At 45.9% G+C, this 25,921-nt stretch overlaps 1 protein-coding gene across 2 annotated transcripts in view; it reads right to left on the reverse strand.

Annotated features, from left to right (window-relative positions):
• Positions 1–6,090: 6,090 nt before the first annotated feature.
• ZNF335 (zinc finger protein 335) overlaps positions 6,091–25,921 on the reverse strand; it is a 108,061-nt gene continuing 88,230 nt past the window's right edge. The window contains exons 14-28 of one of the 2 annotated variants that reach the window (XM_073683907.1): positions 16,605–16,765; positions 16,284–16,513; positions 15,693–15,795; positions 15,486–15,577; positions 15,117–15,376; positions 14,925–15,024; positions 14,673–14,849; positions 14,398–14,540; positions 13,795–13,874; positions 13,425–13,495; positions 9,101–9,178; positions 8,415–8,498; positions 7,874–7,939; positions 7,568–7,649; positions 6,091–7,483 (exon numbers count right to left, since the gene is read on the reverse strand). In XM_073683907.1, the coding sequence (XP_073540008.1) occupies positions 7,383–7,483; positions 7,568–7,649; positions 7,874–7,939; positions 8,415–8,498; positions 9,101–9,178; positions 13,425–13,495; positions 13,795–13,874; positions 14,398–14,540; positions 14,673–14,849; positions 14,925–15,024; positions 15,117–15,376; positions 15,486–15,577; positions 15,693–15,795; positions 16,284–16,513; positions 16,605–16,765 (1,828 nt within the window). In that variant the 3' untranslated portion in view covers positions 6,091–7,382. Of the gene's footprint in view, positions 7,484–7,567; positions 7,653–7,873; positions 7,940–8,414; positions 8,499–9,100; positions 9,179–13,424; positions 13,496–13,794; positions 13,875–14,397; positions 14,541–14,672; positions 14,850–14,924; positions 15,025–15,116; positions 15,377–15,485; positions 15,578–15,692; positions 15,796–16,283; positions 16,514–16,604; positions 16,766–25,921 lie in introns of both variants that reach the window. The other variant, XM_073683906.1, reaches the window with a different exon arrangement.

A 25,921-nucleotide genomic window follows, 5' to 3' on the forward strand; every position in this document is an offset into this window, starting at 1 on the left:
TGAGTTTACGCAGCGTCAAAAACAAGAACAGTGAGCATGGAATTTCAATAAATCCCATCCATTGTGCTTGTACTGTAAAACGCAGCGTTTTGTGTCTAAAACGCTGCGATTCCTGATTGTGGGCACGTACCCTTATTATTTTTGATGCAATTTTTCCATCCAAAAAAAAAAAGTACATTTTTTTTACAGCAAAATTAATGAAATTTCTAAAATCTCATTCCCTTGTGCGTTTTTTTTCTTTAAGAGTTTTTTTTTTTTTTAAAAGAAATGCTGAATGTCGACTCTTTGAACATTTTTGGTATAGTTTTTTTTTTTCCCATGCAGGCCAAAATAGCTTAACGCCAAAGACTGCATCAAGAATTCGCCAAAAATGCACTTAATTCTGCTGCGGTTTTCTGGCCTTGGCCTGCATTTTTCATGCGGAAAATAGCGAATAAAAAGAGCTATATGTGAACATACCCTTATACTACTCCTTAGTCACCTATTTACATTTCCGAGATTTTTTACCATCAAATCAATCAATAAATGAAAAAAATGCATCCAGTTTTATTATGTAAAGCTCATGATGCGATAATGTGGTTTTCGAATACATTTAGTTTAGGAATTTCTAATGATGTCAATATCTGCGGTTGAAGCAGTTGAACGCATTTTCCTTGTTTACAACCAGTCCTGGTCGTATCACATAGCACGGTGCACCGCTGTCACTAACTCGTGACCAGGAAAGATTTTCATCCTCTGAATGTAAACAGTCAAGGATCCCACTCATTGACTACAAGCGCAATCCTTGAAATCCACAAGGAATTGTTACACAAAGTATATTAGAAAACAGCATACTACTTAGCAATGTGATAATTAGGCCAGGGTCACAGGAGCGTAGATTCTCTCATGCGAGGTAATTGGGTCGATTATGCAAATGACGCTCCGATCAAACTCTGCTCTGAGAATAGTAGCACATGGGAGGAGAAGATGGAGAACTTAATTTCTCCATTCTGTGAGTCCGCAGATGTCACACTGCACTTGAAACAGATCCGAGTGCAGTTTGATTCTTTACAAGCACCCATAGACTTGTATGGGTGCGCGTGATCCAATTTGTGGAGCAAATCGCAGTATGCTGTGATTTTCTTTCCACAGACAGATTCAGTCTGTATAAAAAAAATGTAGATCTGAACTGCAATCCGATAAAACATCAGATAACACTCGTCTGAGTTATACACTCATGTGAGCGAACCCTTAAAGCGATAAAAGCAGGATTTCATTTATAGTGTCTCCCACTAATAAAATCAGAACATCAGGAAACATTATTTCCTCTTTTATCTACTGTGAAATATAATAAATTATTTATTAAATTGGATGATTTCATAGCAAGGCATTATTAATATCATACTAAAGAAATAAATACAGTACAGTCCAAAAGTTTGGACACACCTTCTCATTTAAAGATTTTTCTGTATTTTCATAACTTTGAAAATTGTATATTCACACTGAAGGCATCAAAACTATGAATTAACACATGTGGAATTATATACTTAACAAAAAAGTGTGAAACAGCTGAAAATATGTCTTATATTCTAGGTTCTTCAAAGTAGCCATCTTTTGCTTTGATGACCGCTTTGCAAACTCTTGGCATTCTCTTGATGAGCTTCAAGAGGTAGTCAGTCACCCGAAATGGTTTTCACTTCACAGGTGTGCCCTGTCAGGTTTAAAAAGTGGGATTTCTTGCCTTATAAATGGGGTTGGGACCATCAGTTGTGTTGTGCAGAAGTCTGGTGGATACACAGCTGATAGTCCTACTGAATAGACTGTTAGAATTTGTATTATGGCAAGAAAAAAGCAGCTAAGTAAAGAAAAACGAGTGGCCATCATTACTTTAAGAAATGAAGGTCAGTCAGTCCGAAAAATTGGGAAAACTTTGAATGTGTCCCCAAGTGCAGTTGCAAAAACCATCAAGCACTGCAAAGAAACTGGCTCACATGGCTCACATGAGGACCACCCCAGGAAAGGAAGACCAAGAGTCACCTCTGCTTCTGAGGATAAGTTTATCCGAGTCACCAGCCTCAGAAATCGCAGGTTAACAGCAGCTCAGATTAGAGACCAGGTCAATGCCACACAGAGTTCTAGCAGCAGACACATCTCTACAACAACTGTTAAGAGGAGACTTGTGCAGCAGGCCTTCATGGTAAAATAGCTGCTAGGAAAGCACTGCTAAGGACAGGCAACAAGCAGAAGAGACTTGTTTGGGCTAAAGAACACAAGGAATGGACATTAGACCAGTGGAAATCTGTGCTTTGGTCTGATGAGTCCGAATTTGAGATCTTTGGTTCCAACCACAGTGTCTTTGTGCGACGCAGAAAAGGTGAACGGATGGACTCTACATGCCTGGTTCCCACCGTGAACCATGGAGGAGGAGGTGTGATGGTGTGGGGGTGCTTTGTTGGTGACACTGTTGGGGATTTATTCAAAACTGAAGGCATACTGAACCATCATGGCTACCACAGCATCTTGCAGCGGCATGCTATTCCATCCGGTTTGCGTTTAGTTGGACCATCATTTATTCTTCAACAGGACAATGACCCCAAACACACCTCCAGGCTGTGTAAGGGCTATTTGACCAAGAAGGAGAGTGATGGGGTGCTACGCCAGATGACCTGTCCTCCACAGTCACCAGACCTGAACCCAATCGAGATGGTGTGGGGTGAGCTGGAATGCAGAGTGAAGGCAAAAGGGCCAACAAGTGCTAAGCATCTCTGGGAACTCCTTCAAGATTGTTGGAAGACCATTTCCGGTGACTACCTCTTGAAGCTCATCAAGAGAATGCCAAGAGTGTGCAAAGCAGTCCTCCAAGCAAAAGGTGGCTACTTTGAAGAACCTAGAATATAAGACATATTTTCAGTTGTTTCACACTTTTTTGTTAAGTATATAATTCCACATGTGTTAATTCATAGTTTTGATGCCTTCAGTGTGAATGTACAATTTTCATAGTCATGAAAATACAGAAAAATATTTAAATGAGGTGTGTCCAAACTTTTGGTCTGTACTGTATATCCTCAAGGTATTTTTTTTATCACTTTCAAAAAAATTCTGTTAAATGGTTGCCCTTACATTTCCCATACGGTTTGTCTTCCAGCACTGAGAGCCTCTTAATTAATTTCACTAGTTATAGCAATGATATGCTCCCTGCTCCTATCTCATCTAATATCTCATTCAGAAATACTTTGGTTGTTAGGAGACGGTTGCACTGTAAGTTCTAATGGCTGTTATAGATTGCCAATGAGGTTCATCCAATAATAGATCTAGCTAAAACTGCTGAACACATAAAATTTGGGCTACACATAACATACACCGATAACAAAAAATACACAAAAAAGTGAACAACCTCAATTCATCCCACGGTTTCGGGTACTTACATGAAGCATCTGTAGAAATTTGCTCATTTAAAATGTGTGCTGCATGTCAATTTCAGTATGCATTTTTTTCCCGCAAAGTGCCGATGAGATGTAAAATCGCATTCATTTTGCTGCTACTGCAATACAACTTCTGATTTTCTACTTGAAAATCTGGACAAACGAAACATGTAGCCTATGTGCTGAATTTAAACATGCTCTTTATGAGAAAATTAACACATGATCTGAAGGATTTCTGCAAGACTGTTTGTTTAAATGTGTTCTCTAGGAAGAGAAAGACAGTAAGGAAAGGAAAAATGTAAATGTTATTATAAATATATTCCTAAATACCTGTAATTAGGAAATTACACTCCTTTTTGTTTAGGGAGGTAATCACTTTAGTATATTAAAATTACTGACATCTTAAACTGACAGAAATCTGTCCTAGAATGATAACAGGACAGGTGCTTGTGAGCATGTGTAGTAGGACACTCTGCAGTGGTGACCTGCGGATAGTTATCTCCAGGTCACTGTAGGCACTCAACATTCAGAAAGACAAGTAGGACAACACTGTCAGAAGTCTTTTCTTACCTCTTCACTGCTGGTATCTCCAGTATCAGATCAGATAGATAAGGTGGACAGCAGTGTGAGCAGCCTCTTATTACTTCAGTACCCCTGGCATCTCCACCATTAGATAAGATAGTCAGCAGTGTAAGCAGCCTCTTTTTACTTCAGCATTCTTTGGTCTTAATTCATCAATTGCGTTTTTTTTAAGTAATTTTACTTTTTTGTCTTGTAGCATTAGTTTGAGTTTTTGGCACCAAATTCATCTAAATGACGCACGCAATTCACAAATTTAGCACAAAGTAAAAAGAAAGGGCTTTTTTCCTGTCTTGAACTGCTTTTGCGACTTTTGATGGCAAAAGTCGCAAAGATTGCGGCAATATGCTGGCCTACTCGAAAATACACCATGGAGGAGGAAATAACCTATACCACGTCATGTCAAGTTATCTCCAGGTCACCGTAGACACTCAACATTCAGAAAGACAAGTAGGACAACAGCGTGAGCAGTCTTTTCTTACCTCAGCACTCCTGGTGTCTCCAGAATTAGATCAGAGAGACATGGTAAAAACCAGTGTTAGCAATCTTTTCTTAACTTAACACCCCTGGTTTCCCCGCTGATACATCAGATAGACAGGAAGGACAGCCGTATGAGAAGCCTTTTCTTACTTCATTACTCCTGGTATTTCTAGTATTAACTCTTAAAGAATTGATAGAAAGCAGCGTGAGCAGCCGTTTTCTCCCTCAGCACTCCTGGCATCTCAGATATTAGATCAGATAAACATGGTGGACAGCAGTGTTAACATCCTCTTCTTACCTCAACACATGTGGTACCTCCAGTATTATATCTTCCTACGCATGAAGGGAGTGTACCGAGCCTCCTATGGCACATGCTCAAAAGCACATGCTTAAAAGTACATATTACCACTATAAAATAGGTTTCTTTCAGCGTAAGAAGATGCCGACAATTTCAATGTACTATAGTGATAACATCCCAAGCCAAAAACAGTGTTATTTGCTAATTAAAGGTATTGATTCATAACATTTCCTTCTTTTATTCCCAAGAAATCCTTTAAAATAGCTATCAATTTTCTAATTCATCTTGTCACAGGTTCCCCAATTATATAATTAAGCCAGCATTGCCCTATTTAGTTGTCCCTTTCTATCTGGAAATTCATGGTATACTTCTCTTCAGGTAGGTCATATGATCACCTGGTGACCTCCTCAATCAATCAAAGATTCCCATGGGGAGGGTATAGAGGGAGAGGTTATCAAAGATAATGATGATGACTGCACAGTGCTTTTCACACAGTTATCAGTAAATATGAATAGCGGTACCAGAGCGCCAATAACAGGGCAAAAATATTAAAAGGACTGATTTATTAATACACACAACGCGTTTCGGTGGACACAGCCACCTTCATCAGGTGGCTGTGTCCACCGAAACGCGTTGTGTGTATTAATAAATCAGTCCTTTTAATATTTTTGCCCTGTTATTGGCGCTCTGGTACCGCTATTCATATTCACTGATTGTCCTTTTCCCCCTGTTGGGGTGCGGTAGAGCTGCCTTTAATTTATTGTTCTTTCACCTGTGGGAGGAATTTAATTAAATTTACTACCCTGGTTTTCCAAGCTGCGCTGCCCTAACCCCTCCGGAACGCTGCCGGGGGTGTTGGTGAAGCTGGGCGTCTATCTCGGCGTTACATGCTACTAACCTGACGACGTGATCCACCACCGAGAGATCAGGATCTGTGAACGCCGCTGGAAATAGATGACAGCCCCCAACAGAGCGGAGCTTGTGGAGCTTTACACTGGGGTCGTGCAGAGGTGCACAACTTCATAAGGTTAGTAGCCATCCTCACACCCCTCTAACAATTGCAATACTGAGTCGCCCATTGCGCCTTGTTCTCTCCTCTCTTTACATTTCACACAGTTATGACATGGGAGATCGCAGTTCAGCCTCCTAACTATATACGTATAATCTATTAGTTTATTTAGGAGAATATAGAGAGAAAGATAACCACAGTGTCCCACAGCAGATACAGATGGTACTGGCTATAGCTGGGTCATGCGATGCTGTATGGACTTCCACATTTTCATTCATTTCTAAGTAAAGTGTTCCTTTCAAAGACTGAAGAGACGCTTTGAACTTTTTGTAATTTTCTATGTAGCATATTGTAATGTAGGTACAGATTCCCTTGTAATATGAGCCATTTTACCACATGACCACCAATGTGAATGAGACACTTTTGATCTTTCACCATATTTTTTGCCTGTTTTCGTAGTCTGAGCGTCCCTTCATCACTTGTTCCAGGAAAAACAATCTGAAGAAACTGTGTGAGTTTCTTTTCTGTGGTCAGTCACATCCTGTCACTTTGTATAATCCTGAAAATTTCAGCATTCAGTTTATTTGTTGGTTCACAAACTTGGCTTGTAGTCAACAGACTAATAAAGGCCTGAATGCCGATTGGCTGAGCGCTGCCGCTTTTCATGGAGTAGTCCTGACTCAGGTAGTTTAAGATGCTGATGAAGAGTGCAGGACGCTTCAAACAAAACTCTGCTGACCTCCATGAGGGATCAGGTGCAGAAACAAGATTCTCATTTGGCACACCTTTCTCGAATAGAGGACAACAACGTCTGACAAATCAATAGAGACGCAAGAGACAAAACAAACCCAACTGCAGTGCAGGGTGAAGGCAGAGAAAGTCTACCAGCACCGCTCCCATCACAATGAGAAACATAGCAAGCTGCTCTCTGTTATCTGCAATGATGAACAACCCCTCAGAGGGTGGATGTCAGCTTCAATGGCTAATGTGTAGCCAGATGCCATGGACAAGTGTTTATTGCAGAGGAAAAGGGAGGAAGAGGATTACCGATTTTATGATTATCCATGTACTCAGGGGATTAAATACCAAAATCTGCCCTAATTCCTTTAATCTGATAAGAGAAGAGGGAGTAAAATCACAGATCAGACACCAGTTCCTGCACCAGAAGAGGTGAAACTATAGTGTAACTGTGATCTAAAATGTGTTCTAATCATTGCGTATGATTGCTCATCACCAGATCTGTGTCCATAGTAGAAGAAAACAAATACTTGCATAAGAGAAAGGAAATATTAGTGATGAACGAGCCCAGGGCAGCGGAGGCCGTGCAAGCAGTTTCCTCAGCAACTGTCAAAGGCTCCGCTCAACATGCACAGAGCAAAGCTAACAACTGCTGGCACGCTCAGGAAAGCCAAGGAATGAATGACTATTTCGGAAGATCCATGTTCAGTTCAGCATGAAAAATGTTCTCATTTATCATTCTCACAGGGCCGGTTATAGTCTACAAGGCGATTTCTGCATAATGATGTAAATAAGTGTAAAGTAGAAATGTGCAGACTGATGACATCAAAGAAGGACAAGTCACCGAATGACATAAATCACAGCACCAAGTCTGCCACTATTCTGCCAGGGTGATCACGTCGTACTCTATCTCCTGCTGTAGAGCCGGCTCGGTGTCCGCAGTGTACACAGTCTGAGCCATTGCTGCATCTGCCACGGCTGAGAGACACAAAAGCGGGTTATGATTGTGCAAAGCTTAGCAGCCTTGTCCAAATAGTCATGCATTGTACAACGGGTGCTAACCTGTAACGGCAGAGTGGGCAGCAGCTTCAAGTTGTTCCTGAGTCAGAAGTTGATGTGTGGGTGACATGGGCACAAAATGGATCTGCTGAAAGGAGAAATTCAATGATTAATTAACGCTTTGCCCTGAGCTCTTTTTGTTTCACTCCCAGTGACCTTGGATTATAGGATATGGCTCAATGAACCAGACAATACCTATTAGCACGCTAATAACATAGGCCATAACTTGCATGGGTGGTGGGCAGGCTACTGGGGCACGCAGGAAAGTTACTGGAATACCACAAGAGGGTAAACATGCCATCTAGTCACCTGGGGGTCTTGAATAAATTGTCCTCCTGCTTCATACTGAATGTGAGTAATTTGTCCATCTTGAACCTAGAAAAAAGTCACAACATGTAGATTATGTAGAACAGAAGAAAAGTAAAAGGCAGTAACAATATCAAGCTTAACAATAGTGTTATACAGCCAGGACTACATGGTTAAAAAATTCTGGTTTTAGACATTACATGTCAGAGGATAACTAAAGGGGTTTTGAGATTAGAAGGTGGCATCTGATTTTTTTTTTACCAGTGCCACATGGGCTGTGTCTGAAATTATAGTTTGAACCTATTTACTGACTTGTGACTGCAATACCAAACATGGTCTATGGATAAGAGTGGTGCTCTTTCGAGGAAAAAAGCAAGCAACCTCTTTGAGTGAGAAGTAGATAATAATCACTGGAATAAGCTATGTTGTAAGCTCACGATGTATGGAAGGTAAAACTACATTAGGAAGGCTGTCATCCTAAATATTACTAGTGCTTAGAATGATGGATACTGTGATTTACAACCAGAGGATGGTAAATAGTTACCTGAATGTGGTGACCTTCAGGGAGCACAACATATTCCTGTGGGATGAGGTGAGGGACTCCATCTTGGGAAATGATGTACTGAACCTACAGAGAAGGTATAGCCAAATCTTTATAAATTGTTGTGTACATTTATATAATATGGTAGAAAGTCTAACATGTGGAATCCTAACAGTGTTTCTCAAGAGAAGAGAAGAGAAAGCAATCGGCCAGTGATCACAACTCTGCAAATTGCATATGAGTGGTCAAGTGACAATCGGATTATAGAAACCAGCGGCATCCTAACAGTGAGCACCATACACACGATTAGGATACTAGAAGTTAGACTCTGTGTTAAATTATATATAATTGCATGAAAGTCCCTATAAATGCGACATCTTCCGCATATAATCAGGGTTTAAATTAATATTATCTGACATACAGACTAAGACGAAAGGAAATGTTTCATCAACAAGGATGAAAAATTGTGCACTAACTGATTGACTCATTTCCTGGCAAAATCTGCCTGGAATTCAGGAGTTGGACCAAGGTAATCAGGTAATGGCCCCGGGGGTCATATTCTGAAAGGGGTTGGTCTCTAATGAAACTGTTAAGAAACACAAGACAGGCTCTCCAAGTAGAGTGTTACTTCTGTCTGCTCCATAGCTTCAGAGAGGGTCATCTTCTCAAACCCGCTGTAAAGAAATTACCTGATTATCTGCTGTTACGAGCTGCTGTAGGGTCTGTCCATCTGCAGTTGTAATTTCCTGAATGTAAGCTGTATCCTCCTAAAGAAGTGAGACCAAAAATAATGATTTCAAGATGTAGGATCTCATAGGTTAGAAAGCTGGCCAAAGTTATAGAGTTTCTTAAAGTACAAGTTCATAAAAGAATCCTGTGGTTAAAGGGGTTTTACAGTTTCGGAAAACCCCTGTTTCCCGGCTGTACTCAGTTATTGACTTCAGTACTGTGGATGTGATATCAACGTTACAAAACAATAACAGAAACCAGGACAAGTGGTAGTGACTCAGCCCAGACCTGGGGAAGGTGAATAAAGGACAGATTGTATGTTTTTTTAAGCAAACCGCAGCTGGGGGACGAAAGTTTTCTGAAACTTGAAAACCCCTTTAATAAAGGAACCACAAGCAGCTTCTTGCAGGTTGCCATTTCAGTTGATTTATAGGAGGACTGTGGAGGGACAAGATGGGAAGTTGTAAAGAAGCATTTCACTAACTATGGCATCCATGGCGATGTAATTATAGGGAAAACACCCGTTTGCTGTGACATACAGTGGTGTGAAAAAGTATTTGCCCACTTCCTGATTTCTTATTGTTTTGCATGTTTGTCACACTTAAATGTTTCAGATCACAAAATCAATTTAAATATTAGACAAAGATAACACAAGTAAACACAAAATGCAGTTTTTAAATGAAGGTCTTTATTAGTAAGGGAAAAAGAAATCCAAACCTACAGGGCCCTGTGTGAAAAAGTGATTGCCCCCTCAACCTAATAACTGGTTGGGCCACCCTTAGCAGCAACAATTGCAATTAAGCATTTGTGATAACTGGCAGAGTCTTTTACAACGCTCTGGAAGAATTTTGGAACATTCATCTTTGCAAATTTGTTGCAATTTTGCCACACTGGAGGGTTTCCGAGCATGAACCACCTTTTTAAGGTCATGCCACAACATCTCAATCGGATTAAGGTCAGCTCTTTGACTAGGCCATTCCAAAGTCTTAATTTTTGTTTTTCTTAAACCATTCAGAAGTGGACTTGCTGGTGTATTTTAAATCATTGTCCTGCTGCATAACCCAAGTGCGCTAAAGCTTGAGATCACGAACAGACGACTGGACATTCTCCTTCAGGATTTTTTGTTAGACAGCAGAATTCATGGTTCCATTTACCACATGAAGTCTTGCAGATGCTGAAGCAGCAAAACAGCCCAGACTATCACACTACCACCACCATATTTTTACTGTTGATATGATGTTCCTTTGCTTAAATGCTGTTTTACTTCTACGCCAGACATAATGGGACATACACCTTCCAAAAAGTTCAACTTTTGTCTTGTCAGTACACAGAGTATTCTTCAAAAGTCTTGGCGATCATCAAGATGTTTTCTGGCAAAACTGAGAAGAGCCTTTATGTTCTTTTTGCTCAGCAGTGGTTTTCGTCCTGCCATTTTTGCCAACTCTTTTTCTTATGGTGGAGTCATGAACACTGACCTTAACTGAGGCAAGTGAGGTCTGCAGTTCTTTGGATGTTATTGTGGGTTCTTTTGTGACCTCTTGGATGAGTTGTCACTGCGCTCTAGGGGTAATCTTGGTCAGCCGGCCACTCATGGTAAGGTTCACCACTGTTTCATGTTTTCACCATTTGTGGATAGTGTTTCGCTGGAGTCCCAAAGCTTTAGAAATGGCTTTATAACCTTTTCCAAACTGATAGATCTCAATTACTTTGTTTCTCATTTGTTTCTGAATTTCTTTGGATTACAGCATGAAGTCTAGCTTTTGAGGATCTTTTGGTCTACTTCACTTTGTCAGGCAAGTCCTATTTAAGTGATTTCTTGATTGAGAACAGGTGTGGCAGTAATCAGACCTGTGCGTAGCTATGGAAATTGAACTCAGCTTCCCAAAGATGTGATAAACCACAGTTAATTTATGTTTTAAGGGGAGGGGGGGGCAATAACTTTTTCATACAGGGCCCTGTAGGTTTGGATTTCTTTTTCCCTTACTAATAAAGACCCTCATTTAAAAACTGCATTTTATGTTTACTTGTGTTATCTTTGTCTAATATTTAAATTTATTTTGCGATCTGAAACATTCAAGTGTGACAAACATGCAAAACAGTAAGAAATCAGGGAGGGGGCAAACACTTTTTCACACCACTGTAAGTGACTGGCAGAATCGATATAACGATAGGTCTGCAGGATTCTAACAGCTCTGCTCATTGGGGCTATTAAGGCTGTGTGCACACGATGCGCTTTTAATGCATTTCCGCGGCGTTTCTGCAGCTGCGGAAATGTTGCGGAAACGCATTAAAAACGCATGGCAGAAGGGCAGCAATGTTCCCCAATGGAAATCCGCATGAGCTGTGCCCATGATGCGGATTTTTCCGCAGCGTAAACGCTGCGATCAAAAATCCGCAGCATGTCCGTTAATTTTGCAGAAACGCTGCTTTTTCGCCGCCATTGACTTGCATTAGAACGCATGGAATCCGCATCACTGTATATGTAGATGCGCATTCCATGCGTTCTAATGTGCGGATGGTACCCGGGTGTGGATGAGAGGACTCTCATCCAGACCCAGGTACCATAAAAAAAAAAGAATAAAATAAAAAATATATATATACTCACCTTCCGGCGTCTCGCGCTGCGTCCTCCTGGCTTCCAGGGCACTTCGCAATTGAATGAAGGACCTACGCTGACGTCAGAGTGTCCTTCAGTCTTAAGGCCCCGTCACACTTAGCGACGCTGCAACGATCCCGACAACGATACGACCTGTCAGGGATCGTTGCTGCGTCGCTATGTGGTCGCTGGTGAGCTGTCAAACAGGCAGGCTCACCAACGATCAGGGGAGCAGCAACATCGTGGAAAGAATCTTTCCACGATGTCCTGCTCCTGGTTACGAGCCTGCTGAAGCAGGAGCAGGCTGGTAACCATGGTAAATATCGGATTACTAGGGGCACACGCGCACCTAGTAACCCATTGTTTATCATGGTTACCACTCTGCTACAGTGAGCGGGAGGTTACCGCTCACTTTAGCAGGCTCGTAACCATGATACACAAAGGGTTACTAGGTGCACGTGCGCCCCTAGTAACCCGATGTTTATCATGGTTACCAGCTTGATCGCTGCTCCCGCTGGTCACACACAGCGATGTGTGCTGACCAGCGGGAGGGCAACGACCAAAAAATGGTCCAGGACACTTTGCAGCGATCAGCGACCTCACAGCAGGGGCCTGGTCGTTGCAAAGTGTCACACATAGCGACATCGCAGGTGAGGTCGCTGTTGCGTCACCAAAACCGTGACACAGCAGCGATCTCGCTATGTGAGATGGGGGCTTTACACTGCCGGCAGCCGGGAAGCAGGACACCGGGGGCCATCGGAGGGTAAGTATATATTTATTTTTTTATTTTTTGACATTCACACACTATATAAATCCATGCCGGTTGCATGGATTTATATAGTGTGAAGGTGACAAGCACTTTCCAAGTGATGCTAAAATAGCTTGAGAAGCGCTTGTCAACCCGCATGCGGAAATGAAAGTGAAGACCGCTTCATTTCCGCATGTCCCTGGCAGGAAAACGCATGTACAATCCGCATGCGTTTTTTCCTGCCAGCTAGATGCAGAAACGCTCATAAAAAAATCCTGAGCATTTCTGCATCGTGTGCACATACCCTTAGCCTGAAAAAGAGATGACTGAAGTGGTTTTCAACTACTATCTTCTAGTCAGGGCCCCCCCAGCCGTCAGAGAGTAGATAGCAGGTCGAGTAAGAGTTGTCAGCTGGACCTGCCAATATCGACAAGTTCAGCCGACACTCTAATGTGTATGGGGGTGTCGGACAATTAATCGTCAGGTGAGATGTCGATTGGGCATGTCCAATTTCGGACTGCAGATTACATTGTTCTCCTTGGAATACGCTGTTAATAGCGATGCCTGTCTGTGGCTTTATCATAAAGAACAAAGGAGCACTCGGCCGATCGAGCGCTTCTGTGTATGGGAGAGATGGCAGCTGGCTGAATGATCGGCCAAAGCATTGTTTGACCTACAACAATCTGGTGTGTATGGTTGGCTTTAGGGACCTGAACAGCCCATTAGAGAGTGGGTGGTCATTAAAGGGCTAAGAAAAGCTTATTTTTATTATTTGGAATTGTACTTATAGGAATGAATCATCGATCAAAATCACCTCTACAGACTACAGTAATAAACCATAAAATGTCAGCAAGAAAACATTAGTACAGTATATACATACATTTTGCAAACATAAAAGGGCATAAAGTATTTAGCCATAAATCATTATGCACATTCTAACCTGGTTGCTCACAGTTTCCTCTTGAGTCAGGAATATGTGCTCCTCATCCAGGGCTGGTACAGATGTCAGCTCTGAAGAAAAATTGACGAATATGGTTTAAGTCTAAATATCAACATTTCTCCAGTAAAGTGATGATTAATTGTGGATTGTGCAGGGGTCGCCAGAGATGGGCAATACAGGTCTACGTCTTTACTAAAACAGTGGCACTCTTATCCATGGGATGCGTCAGGTATTGCAGATCAGCCCCACTGAATGTGGATAAGATGTAATACCAAACAAGGCTCTTGTATAAGACTGTGGAGGAAAGAGGAAAAAAAGTAGACTACTGTCATTTTAATGCACAAAGCCATGCACTAATCGTCATACTCACCTGCTCGCTGAGGCTGCTCTACATTCGCTCCGGTGTGAAGCCTTTCAATATGGAATTTTAGGTGACCTTTCCTATTAAATCTGGAAGAAATTAGAAACACTTAAACCTCTAAGTTCTATTAAAACCTGTATATGTTATCTGAATAACAGGGTTCCCTTGTAAGGTAACCGCTCTCGAGGCAGAAAAAAAATATTCTCAACTGTCACCCTTCCGGGGCTTAGCGCTGCCTGTCGCCACTAGTCCATTGTGATTGTGTACAGCCTGCAGCGGTGACATCATGTGATGCGTGCTGCAGCCAATCACTGATCTCGGCGGCACTGATGACATAGCCAGTGCGAGCTGCTACGGTCAGTTAATGGCTGCAGTGCTGTTTACATGCTATCACCGGTGCAGTCTGTACACAATCAGCGGAGCAGCAGCAGCGAGGGGTAGCACTGGACCTCAGGAGGGAGAGTAACAGCTCACTTTGGTTTTCTTTTGCCTCTTTGAAAGGGAACAACCCTTTTAACCAACATACCAAAGCAGAAAGATCCTTAGCATACAGAGGAAAAAGGGGTAAGAATGTGCATAAACAACCAATACAAAGGAAGCTGGTGTGCCTACCTCTGTCCACACAAGTGACATGTATGCGGCCTGTGGTTGGTGTGTGTCATTGCATGTCTGCTTAGATCTTTCTTATTCCTGGAGGCAAAACTGCATTGATTGCAGCGGTGAGGCCGGAGATCAGAGTGAAGAGTCATGTGATCCTGGCAGGAAAACAGGAAGAAAGTCAGACGAATCCAAGAAAGTCAGCAAATTACCAGCTGAAAATACAAATGCAATCAAAGGAAGGGACAGACAGCTAAGCTGCTGGGTGGACTTCAGTCCTAAAATCTTACCCTCACGTCAGCCCATGTTTCAGCAAAGAAACTCCCACAGTCTGGACATTTAAATCCACTGCCTCCTTCTATATGGGCTCTTTTGTGGCTCTCCATTTCTGCCCGTCCCCAGAAGGAGGAATTACAAATTTTACAGGAAAACTTTTTCGTTGTAGGGGTTGGTTGATCGGAGGAATTCTGCAAAAAAATATGTCATTAACAGATACTGCTGGAAAGATTATATACTTAAGTAACTTAGTATGGGGGTCTTACTTGAAATTGCAGTGGCTTGTTCAGAAGCTGTATAGCATTTTTGTCTTTCCCATTTTCTGCCAACAGCATATGAGGAGATTTAGGGGGTTCATCATTCTCACTGGAGCCACAAAAAGAAAGTGTTACCGTTAACTCCATTCACAATGGTGCCATGAGACTTCCCAATGAACAAATAGTAAAGCCCATGTATACCTGCACAATGGGGTCTGCATGTTGTCTCCATTTATAAGGCTGTATTCTGCAGTGGTGAAAGCCGTATTGATTGTGATCTGCTGTACGGTTCCCTCGTAGCCTGCTTCTGCCATGCCAGTCTCTCCATAACCAGCCTCCTGCACTTCTGTTACTTGCCTCTCATCCATATGCAAGGTCAGAACCTGAGCCATTTGTGGTTCCTGAGATGAAGCTTCTGGCTCTCGACCTTCAATACAAGCTGCCGATTTTACTACAGCCACCTGTAATGGACCAGAGAAAATGTTTGCTTCACCTTGCTTATACATATAGACTACACCCAACACGGCAGCACCTTCTTTGTATCTGTACTGGATATTAATGGTCACTTACTTGTAATGCTCCTCCAGGACCATCTCTTTGGGCGCTCATGTTCAAAAGAAGATCGAGAGCTGCTTGAGTGGCAAGTTCATCACCTTCTCCACCTAAAATAAAAATGTGCCCACTAACCATAAGTAATCGGATTTCTGCCTTCTTCCTTTGGCACAAATACAATTCTAAATGGATATTGCAGTAACAAAGGAAACGATATCATCTCACCTTGTTCATAAATTATAGTAGCAGCTTCTAGTGTATTCTGCGCTTGCCCTCCATCCTGGGTGGGATGGTGAAGCATGTGATAGGTAAGCTCACTGGGTGGATTCTGTATGAAAATATGAAAATGCCAAATAAGAATACCAGATTTTCTGGTGTCCTCCCATGGTTTTATTACATTTCCAGCAGGTCAATAACTGCCAATTAACATCCAATTTTCTCTTTAAAGTGGCCCCTAAGAGTCAATTTTATGTGTAAAGTTTGGTTCTGTGGACCGAGCAACTGAGCAAAATATACCAATTTACACTGATAAAAATTGATCCAATGGAGCATTCACATCACTTTGCTCAAACCTGATGATATTGGTTTGTGCAGGAAGGAACTGCAGTGACGCCAAGTACTACATATAGAATAGGAAATGCATTTACCATTCAATCACACACCGCTCCAGGCACTCAATATAATTAAAAGAGACCACGTAAATGTAGATTCTTTAACTGTTTCATCTGAAACTGAGACTAAACATTTCAGGAACTCCTTTACCCACTCATCAGATTATATATATACAAATGAAATAACGACCTGCGCTTTACTGACCTCTGCTTCTTGTGTAGTTGGAGTCTGGACCACTGGTTGTTCATGCTGCTGTTTGAGCTGTTCAATCTGTTGAGGAGAGAAGAAGGGCCGCCGTCGGCATGGTGCTTCCTCTGGGTGCCGCTGCACCCACTCCTGGTACAGTTGCGCATGTCGACACTTAACATGGAGACGTAGGTTTTTCTTGTGCTTGGTGGTGAAGTGGCAATACTCACAAGCAAAAGGCTTCCCAGCTGATAACATGAATGAAGACCATCAATTTCCCTGATATATCCAAAAGCCTAAGAAATGGTCTAACACGGACCACTGTAATACAAAACTTACCTGCATGTTTGGTTGCCTGGTGAGTGAGCAGGAAGTCCTGTCGGAAAGTATGATATTTGCACTGGCTGCATTTAAAGGGCTTGTCATTCATGTGAGTGAGCTGGTGATTCAACAACTGCTTTCGGTCTTCACACATGTACTCACAAAACTCACATTTATACCTGAGATTAAAGAACAATAGATTTCGGAAATGCTGAGTAATGTTGTATTTAAGAAGAAAAACTCTAAACTTAAACTATTCCTCTAGGTATTATAAGCAACATTTGCAAAGTTTCTGCTGTGTGCAGTAAAGCAATCAAATGAGAACAATCAAAAAGCTCAACACAACTAGTATAGTAAAATTCTTCTCCAGATTCAGCCTGAAGTGGTACTTTTACTACTGCAATCTCAGAATTTTTCAACCTCTTCATGACAAATGTCTTTAGTCCGTAGTAGAGCGCTTTTGGCTGTCATGACCTGCTACAAACAAGATGCATGATCAGATGTGGCACCCCAGGGTTCTGGTTACCACAGTAATAGCAATATTACGTCTGTGAGCAGGTGGGAGGTCTCCTGGTCAGGAATCCTAAGCATGCCACACCTCCTGCCCAGTCCTGGGAGGGGAAGAACTTCCCCTATATAAACTGGGGCTGAGGTGGGGTTAGGTAGAAAAAGAAGAGGAGTTCCAGACAGAGACACAGTCTGGTCTGGAGTGGAGCTGATACAGGGAGAGCAAGATCAGGAGCTCTGTGGGAGCAGTGATAAAAGGGGTCAGAGACTGGAAGCTGTAGAGCTCGTCCTGACTGAAGAGATCTCACCGGACACGGAGTCCGAGGCTGTGGGGACTGTTCCATACCCAGCAGCAGAAACCGACCGGCAGGGGATTTCAGGTCCTCTGGCCAAGAAACCCGAAGGCACGGTCACACGCAAGGGACCAGCACCGCTGTCGTGGAGCGGAGGCTACCAGAAGGCCCCGAGTCACCGGCCATACGGGTGAGCACAACACGGTACACTCAGGGACGTGGGCTACTTTTACCCGCTTCTAGCAAGGTAGCCAGGAAGAGTACAATTAGTGGGGAGGCCTACAACTCCGCCTGGTCAGGGGAGATCCTATCTGCTCACGGACTGACCAGGCCCCGATCGCTAGCCAGTACTCCCGGGAGAGTCTACCTTTGCCACCAGTAAAGACCCTGAACTACACCGCACCGTCTCTGAGTGGTTCCTGGTGCCTGCGAGCAATTCTACCATCCCCATCATCCACGTCCGCTGCCCTGAGGCCATACCCCTCCCGTTGGGGGTTATACTACCCACGCTGCACAACTGTACCACCGGCCTCAGCGGTCTGCCCTGCAGCGCCGGTTTCGTAACCGCATTCAACGGGTGGCGTAGTCGAACAATATCACATCTGCCACTAAAAACATCGCCACTTAGTTTGACACCCTGGGCACGGACCGGGTCACCGCCACGAGGACTACCACCCCCAACGGATCCGGCTCCGGGTATTCCCCAAACATGGCCCAGGGGGCGCGTCAACCTTTGGCGTAGTCGGCAGGATCTCGTGCCCGCAACCACCGGGTACTGTGTGCCTGAAAAAGACTGTTAAACTTACCTGTGGTGAAGATTCCCGCCATCCGACGCCATCTTTTGCCTTCTTCCCGCCATCCGTGGAGTTTTCCCACCATCCGACGCCATCTTTTGCCTTCTTCCCGCCATCCGTGGAGTTTTCCCGCCGTTGGACGCCATCTCGAGGACGCCGCGCGAGAAGAAGAGGGGCGTGGACTCCGAAAGCGCGAGAGAACTGAAGCCCCGCCTCACGTCCGGACGTTGCGTAAGGTCCTGGAAGGAGCCCAGCAGACGCCGACGTCACAGGAGCGCGACGGAAGGTCCTCAACCCTGACGATGCACTGCGGAGCCGCGGCCTACGGAAGAGGATCATCGCAAGGTAGGCCACGGTCCACTAGGGGGGAGGAGGATGTCGGATACGGAGGAGAGCTTCACTGCCACAGCCACCGCCAGCACCACCGCTGCGGCGGTCATGCCTTTCACCATGCCCTATATCCTGGGGGCAGCCTGGCTACCCCAGTACTCAGGGGAGTCACATACCCTAAATGACTTCAGAGAAAGACTGGATAGCCTCTTCCAGGTGTACCCCCTCACAGAAGAGCAAAAAGTGAGCATCCTGGTGGCTCAATTAACAGGGGCAGCCCAAAGGGAGGTAAAGTCCTGGCCACTTGGGAGGAGGAGGACTGTCGCAGAGATACTAGCCCGGCTGAAGGACACCTTTGATACCCGTACCTCAGCCGAGATCAAGCTTAGATTCTACGGGTGCAAGCAGCGAGCACATGAGAATATAAGGGACTATGCACTAAACCTACAAGAGGCCCTGAGAGCCATTAAGCAGGCCGACCCTGACGGCGTGGGAAACGAAGACAAGTTGTTGACTGAACAATTTATAGAGGGTCTACATTGCAATGCCCACCGAACCCAGTTGCGGGCCATGGCCTTACAGGACCCTCATCTGGACTTTGCACAGTTCAAAGACAGAGCCATCCGGGTGCTCCGAGAACCGGCACCAGGTGGCGCTGTGACCCACAAACGCCCTGCTACCACTTACCACCAGGAGGCGGCGCCCTTGTCGGCAGGGCCTGTGGGAGCTGATGCGCAGGCTTTAAACAATGACCCGGCTACAGACCTGCACCATCAGGTCCAAGAGCTAACTAAAAGCGTTGCCGCGCTAACCCGAACTGTGCAGTCTTTACAGGTTTCTACTCCAGGGAAGATCCAGCTGGCATCCGGACCGGAGGATATCCCGTGGCGCCGACCAAGGAGGACCCCACCGGCCAGAGGAAGACCCAGCGACCGATACAACGAGGACGGACAACCCATCTGCCGCCGCTGCAATCAACCCGGACATATGGCAAGGTACTGTCCTTTAAAACCGGCACAACCTGGGGTAGAGGGCCAACCCCTAGGAATAAGATCACCAGGCCCATCGAACTGGCGTGACAAATACGTGGGAGGACGTCCAGTCTTGCCTGTAGTACTGGATGGCATTCCTATGAGTGCCCTACTTGACACCGGGTCACAGGTCACCACCATCCCGTACGTGCTCTTCAAGCAGTACTGGAATGACTCGGATATAACCCGCTACCCAGACGACGACTTGAGTATCATCGCCAGCAATGGTCAGCCCGTGCCACAGATCGGATTTAAAGAGATGACCATTAAAATTGGTAAAGTCGAACTGGCAGCACAGGGACTGATCATTGTGGACATTGACAAGCGCGAGAGTCACCCAAAGATAACTCTAGGAACTAATGTGATTGAAAATTGTCTTGCAGAGGTGATTCTCATTTTACAGCAGGTTGCCAAGAACGCCAGCTCCGGTCAACAGCGAGTGCTCCAAAAAGAGATCCGGGCACTGATGCGACGGCAACAAGTGGAACTCTCCGGTGGTGAGATAGGTAGCGTGAGAATGTGTGACCCGTTCCCTATTGCCATGCCCCCAAAAAGTGAGATGATGATTTGGTGCCGGGCAGCTATTGGTCTGAGAGGTAGAGATTACAAGGCAATGGTAGAACCAGTCTACTCAGATAGTAGGCCCACCATTTTGACGGCACGGGGGGTGGTTGATGTACGCCATGGGAGGGTGCCCGTTCGCATAATAAATATCGGGAAGAGGGAAGTGTACCTGCCCCGGTATGCTACGCTAACCAAATTGTATACCATCAACCAAAATTCTGTACAGTCCGTGGAACCCTTGCCTCCATCTCATCCAGAGGAAGGTAACGGCTCTAAACAACAAATGGAGGACTGGTGTCAGCAACTGCATTTGGGTACTGACTCCACACCCGCTCACCAAAAACAGGGAGTCTATCGGGTGGTTCGAGAGTACGAGAGAGTGTTTAGTAAACACCCGCTAGACTTCGGGCGAGTAAAGGGGGTAGAACACCACATCCCCACGGGAGACCATCCTCCCATAAAGGAGAGATACCGACCCGTACCCCCTGCACACTACCAACACGCCAAGGGGATGCTTAGAGACATGAAGGAGGCTGGGGTAATCAGGGATAGCTGTAGCCCCTGGGCAGCTCCACTAGTCTTGGTTAAAAAGAAAGACAACACTATGAGAATGTGTGTAGATTACCGGAAAATCAACCGTATCACACACAAAGATGCGTACCCCTTACCAAGGATAGAGGAGTCTTTGGCTGCTTTAAAATCTGCTAACTTCTTCTCCACTTTGGATCTCATTAGCGGGTACTGGCAGGTTCCTGTAGCAGAGGCGGACCGGGAGAAGACCGCATTCACCACCCCGATGGGACTTAGCGAGTTTACCTGCATGCCGTTCGGACTCTGCAACGCACCAGGAACCTTCCAACGATTGATGGAATGCTGTCTGGGACACCGGAACTTTGAGACGGTCCTGCTGTACCTGGACGATGTTACAGTTTATTCCAAAACCTACGAGGACCACCTGAAACACCTGGCGGAAGTGTTCGAAGCCCTGGCAAACTACGGTCTGAAGGTGAAACCGTCGAAGTGTCACCTGCTAAAACCAAAAATGCAGTACCTGGGACACGTGGTGAGTGCTGACGGAGTGGCTCCCGACCCTGATAAGATCACCGCGATTAAGGAATGGCCAAGACCCTCCAGCGTAAAGGAAGTGCGGCAGTTCCTCGGGTTGGTAGGCTACTACCGAAGATTCATTCCCGGTTTCACCAAAAAGGCAGCTCCTATGCAGGACCTCCTGATAGGCCAGTCCAGGAAGGCCAAGAACCAGAAGCCGCCCTTCAGATGGGAGAAGCTGGAAGAAGAGTCCTTCCGCCAGCTGAAGATGGCCCTCACGGGGGATGAAATCCTGGCGTACCCTGATTACAGCCAGCCCTTTATCCTCTACACCGACGCAAGTAACATCGGGCTAGGAGCAGTACTGTCCCAGATCCAGCAGGGGAGAGAACGGGTAATTGCTTACGCCAGCCGAAAACTGCGACCCACCGAAAGAAACCCTGAGAATTACAGCTCATTCAAGCTAGAGTTCCTGGCAGTGGTGTGGGCAGTCACAGAACGCTTTAAGCACTACCTCGCCTCTTCCCGGTTCACCGTGTACACGGATAACAACCCGTTGACACACCTGGACACTGCAAGACTCGGTGCCCTGGAGCAGAGATGGATGGCCCGCCTGTCCAACTATGAGTTCACGATTAAATACCGGGCAGGACGCTCCAATACCAACGCGGATGCCTTGTCCAGAATGCCAAACCTACCGGACGTAGGGGAAGATCCAGGGGAACTGGAAGAAGTTGAACTCCCCGCGTTTCACCGTCATGGGACTACCCAGTATTCCCACCGTGTAAGGGGTAAGCAATCCGCTACGTTCAACCCCTTACCTCATTACAACTGGGCAGAAACGCAAGACAGTGACCCCGCCATCCGACTGGTGAAGGAGATGCTGACTCAGCCAGATGCCCGCCTTGACCCAGACGCTCCGGAGGAGACCAAGCAACTGTGGGCTGAGAAGAGTCGACTGTTACTTTACAAGGGGAAGTTGTGCCGCAGAATGGTTAACTCCCGGACGCATGAACTGGTCTGGCAAGTAGTGGTGCCAAGAAGAGACGCGGCAATGGTACTGGAGGCATACCACGACGGAGCTGGGCACTTCGGATGGAAGAAGCTGGAGTTCCTGCTGCGCAGGCATGAGAGGAACCATCGAGAGGTGGTGCAGAGACTGTGGCCCATGCAACCTAAGAAGGAAGGACCGTGCCAGCCAGAACACTCCCCTGCAGTCCATCGTCACCAGGCAGCCGTTGGAACTGGTAGCCTTGGACCATGTAAAACTGACCCCCAGCAGAAGTGGCTACGTCTATGCGTTAACCATCGTGGATCACTACTCCCGGTTCTTGGTTGTAGTCCCCGTCAAGGACTTAACGGCTCAAACAGCAGCTAGAGCCTTCCAGCAGCACTTCTGCCGTCCACACGGATACCCAGAGCAGGTGCTGACGGACCAAGGACCTGCCTTTGAAGCGGAAGTCTTCCAGGAGTTCTGCACTCTGTATGGCTGCCGGAAGATAAGAACAACACCCTATCATCCGCAAACCAATGGACTCTGCGAGAAGATGAACCAGGTGGTGATAGACCTTCTGAAAACATTGCCCCTGGAAGAACGCAGTCTGTGGCCTGAGAAACTGCCTGATCTGGTGGACCTATACAACCACATCCCTGTAGGTTCTACCAACTGTACCCCGGCTTACCTAATGAGAGCAAGACCTGGTAAGCTGCCTGTTGATCTGGATATGGGAGTCCTGACACCCGAGGACACTTCACCAGAAGCAGACTGGGACACAGAGAGGCAGCGGCAGTACCGGAAAGTACAGGAGAGCGTTGAGCGAAGTCTCCGTCAAGCAAGAGAAAGACAGGAGAAGACTTACAACCAGTATGCTCCCGCTGTTCCCCTGGTACCTGGAGAGCAGGTCTTGAAGAGGAAAAGACGGCTCCACAAGTTGGACGACCAGTGGGAAAAGGACCCGTACACCGTACTGCCATCAAGCCATGAAAACCCGAAAGTCTGCACAATCAGTAAGGATGGAGGAGAAACCACAGCCACTGTCTCCCGAGATCACCTGAAGAAGTGTCCCGAGCAGCTGCGAAACCCTGAAGAAGATCAAGAAAACCCTCGACCCGCAGAGGAAAGGGAAGAGATGGTCAGTACTGTACTCGGAGACTTCCCTCGATCTTGGACACAGGTAAATGGCGCTGTTGTGGTACCCGTCCTCACCTTCCTCCAGCCAGCATCCCAAGTGCCTACGGAAAAACAGGTAGAGCTGGAAGAGCAGCCGGTCCAGGAGGCAGAAGACCCCACACAAGCAGACCAGGAGAATCGACCCTCTGCTTATAGTGAGCCTGCCGTGCCCCTAGTGAGCCAAAGAGTCCGTAGACAGCTGCCCAGCTTACCTTTAACAGCTCCTACACCCTGTAGTGCAGGACCAGTTAGTGAGCTCCGTAGGTCCACTAGAGCCACTAGAGGCCAGTTGCCCGTACGTTGGAGGATCTAAAGTGTTCAGACTGTTTAATTGGTATTTACCTGTTTACTGTTGCTTGTAAATAATTATGTTTTTTCTAGTTATTTTATAGGTGTCTTTTGTGGATTAACCGGAACTCTGTTGTATATATGTTTGGAGCGTAACCCAGGAACGGACTAAAGACTGTTAAAGACTCGGGGCAGAACAGACCCCTACCTGGTTACGGCTCCCTGTTCTTTGGTGAAATGGACACCCTTTTTGTTTCAAAAACTGCACCCGGTTGCGGACACGCCGTGACCACTTTAACATGTTTTTCCTTATTGTATTGTTCCTGTTTATACCCTGTTATGTTTTCAAAAAAAAAAAAATGTTTAGTCCGGGAGTACTAAATTTTACTAGGGGGGAATGTGGCACCCCAGGGTTCTGGTTACCACAGTAATAGCAATATTACGTCTGTGAGCAGGTGGGAGGTCTCCTGGTCAGGAATCCTAAGCATGCCACACCTCCTGCCCAGTCCTGGGAGGGGAAGAACTTCCCCTATATAAACTGGGGCTGAGGTGGGGTTAGGTAGATAAAGAAGAGGAGTCCCAGACAGAGACACAGTCTGGTCTGGAGTGGAGCTGATACAGGGAGAGCAAGATCAGGAGCTCTGTGGGGGCAGTGATAAAAGGGGTCAGAGACTGGAAGCTGTAGAGCTCGTCCTGACTGAAGAGATCTCACCGGACACGGAGTCCGAGGCTGTGGGGACTGTTCCATACCCAGCAGCAGAAACCGGCTGGCAGGGGATTTCAGGTCCTCTGGCCAAGAAACCCGAAGGCACGGTCACACGCAAGGGACCAGCACCGCTGTCGTGGAGCGGAGGCTACCAGAAGGCCCCGAGTCACCGGCCATACGGGTGAGCACCACACGGTACACTCAGGGACGTGGGCTACTTTTACCCGCTTCTAGCAAGGTAGCCAGGAAGAGTACAATTAGTGGGGAGGCCTACAACTCCGCCTGGCCAGGGGAGATCCTATCTGCTCACGGACTGACCAGGCCCCGATCGCTAGCCAGTACTCCCGGGAGAGTCTACCTTTGCCACCAGTAAAGACCCTGAACTACACCGCACCGTCTCTGAGTGGTTCCTGGTGCCTGCGAGCAATTCTACCATCCCCATCATCCACGTCCGCTGCCCTGAGGCCATACCCCTCCCGTTGGGGGTTATACTACCCACGCTGCACAACTGTACCACCGGCCTCAGCGGTCTGCCCTGCAGCGGCGGTTTCGTAACCGCATTCAACGGGTGGCGTAGTCGAACAATATCACATCTGCCACTAAAAACATCGCCACTTAGTTTGACACCCTGGGCACGGACCGGGTCACCGCCACGAGGACTACCACCCCCAACAGATCCGGCTCTGGGTATTCCCCAAACATGGCCCAGGGGGCGCGTCACAGACACCAGCTTCTAGCAAAGTTCCGAAGGAATCTTAGCCTCTTTCTCATGATCAATGGCCACCAGTTCATCAATATTCTTGGGTTTGCGTGCTGCAACCGCCTTCTTCAAATTTTTTTAATGGGGTTTAAGTTAGAGGCCTGTGGCAGCCACTTCAGAATCTTCTTGGACTCATTCTGAAACCAAGCCTTAGCAGACTTTGAGGTATACTTGGATCAAGGTTAAATAATGGCCAAGCTTTAGCTTCTTCACAGAAGGCATGACATATTCTTGCTAAGACTCTTGATATTTTGATTGAATACATCTTGCATTTACAAGCGTCACTTTTCCAATGCCAGGGGGAAAAAAGCAGCCCCAAAGCATCACCAAGCCACCACCATGATTCTTTGCAGGCAGGGTGTTCTTTTCAGCATATAGTGCATTCTTCCTCCTCCAGACATACTACTGATCCATAGGTCTGGAAAGTTCCAGTTTAGTTTCTTCTCTCCACAGAACAGAATCCCCAAACTTCTGTGGTTTATTTATATGGTTTTGAGTATGTTGGAGCATGTGTTTCTTGTGCTTTTAGATCAGTAGAGTTTGTGCCATAAGGTTCGTGCTTGGAGACCTTCAGCGCTTAGTATGTGCCCACGATGCAGAAATGCTCCGTATTTTTCCTGACCGTTTCTGCATCTCCCTGGCAGAAAAAACGCATGCGGATTTTACATGCATGTTTCCTGCCAGGGACAAGCGGAAGTGAAGCGTTCTTCACATGCATTTCCGCATGCGGGTTGACAAGCGCTTTCCAAACGATTTTAGCATAACTTGGAAAGTGCTTGACAACTTGGTCACACTATATAAATCCATGCAAACGGCATGGATTTATATAGTGTGACCGAAAGAAT

Source organism: Phyllobates terribilis, unplaced genomic scaffold (assembly GCF_046119375.1).
Source record: "Phyllobates terribilis strain yellow unplaced genomic scaffold, ASM4611937v1 Scaffold_5__5_contigs__length_657084704, whole genome shotgun sequence".
Lineage (NCBI taxonomy): Eukaryota > Metazoa > Chordata > Amphibia > Anura > Dendrobatidae > Phyllobates > Phyllobates terribilis.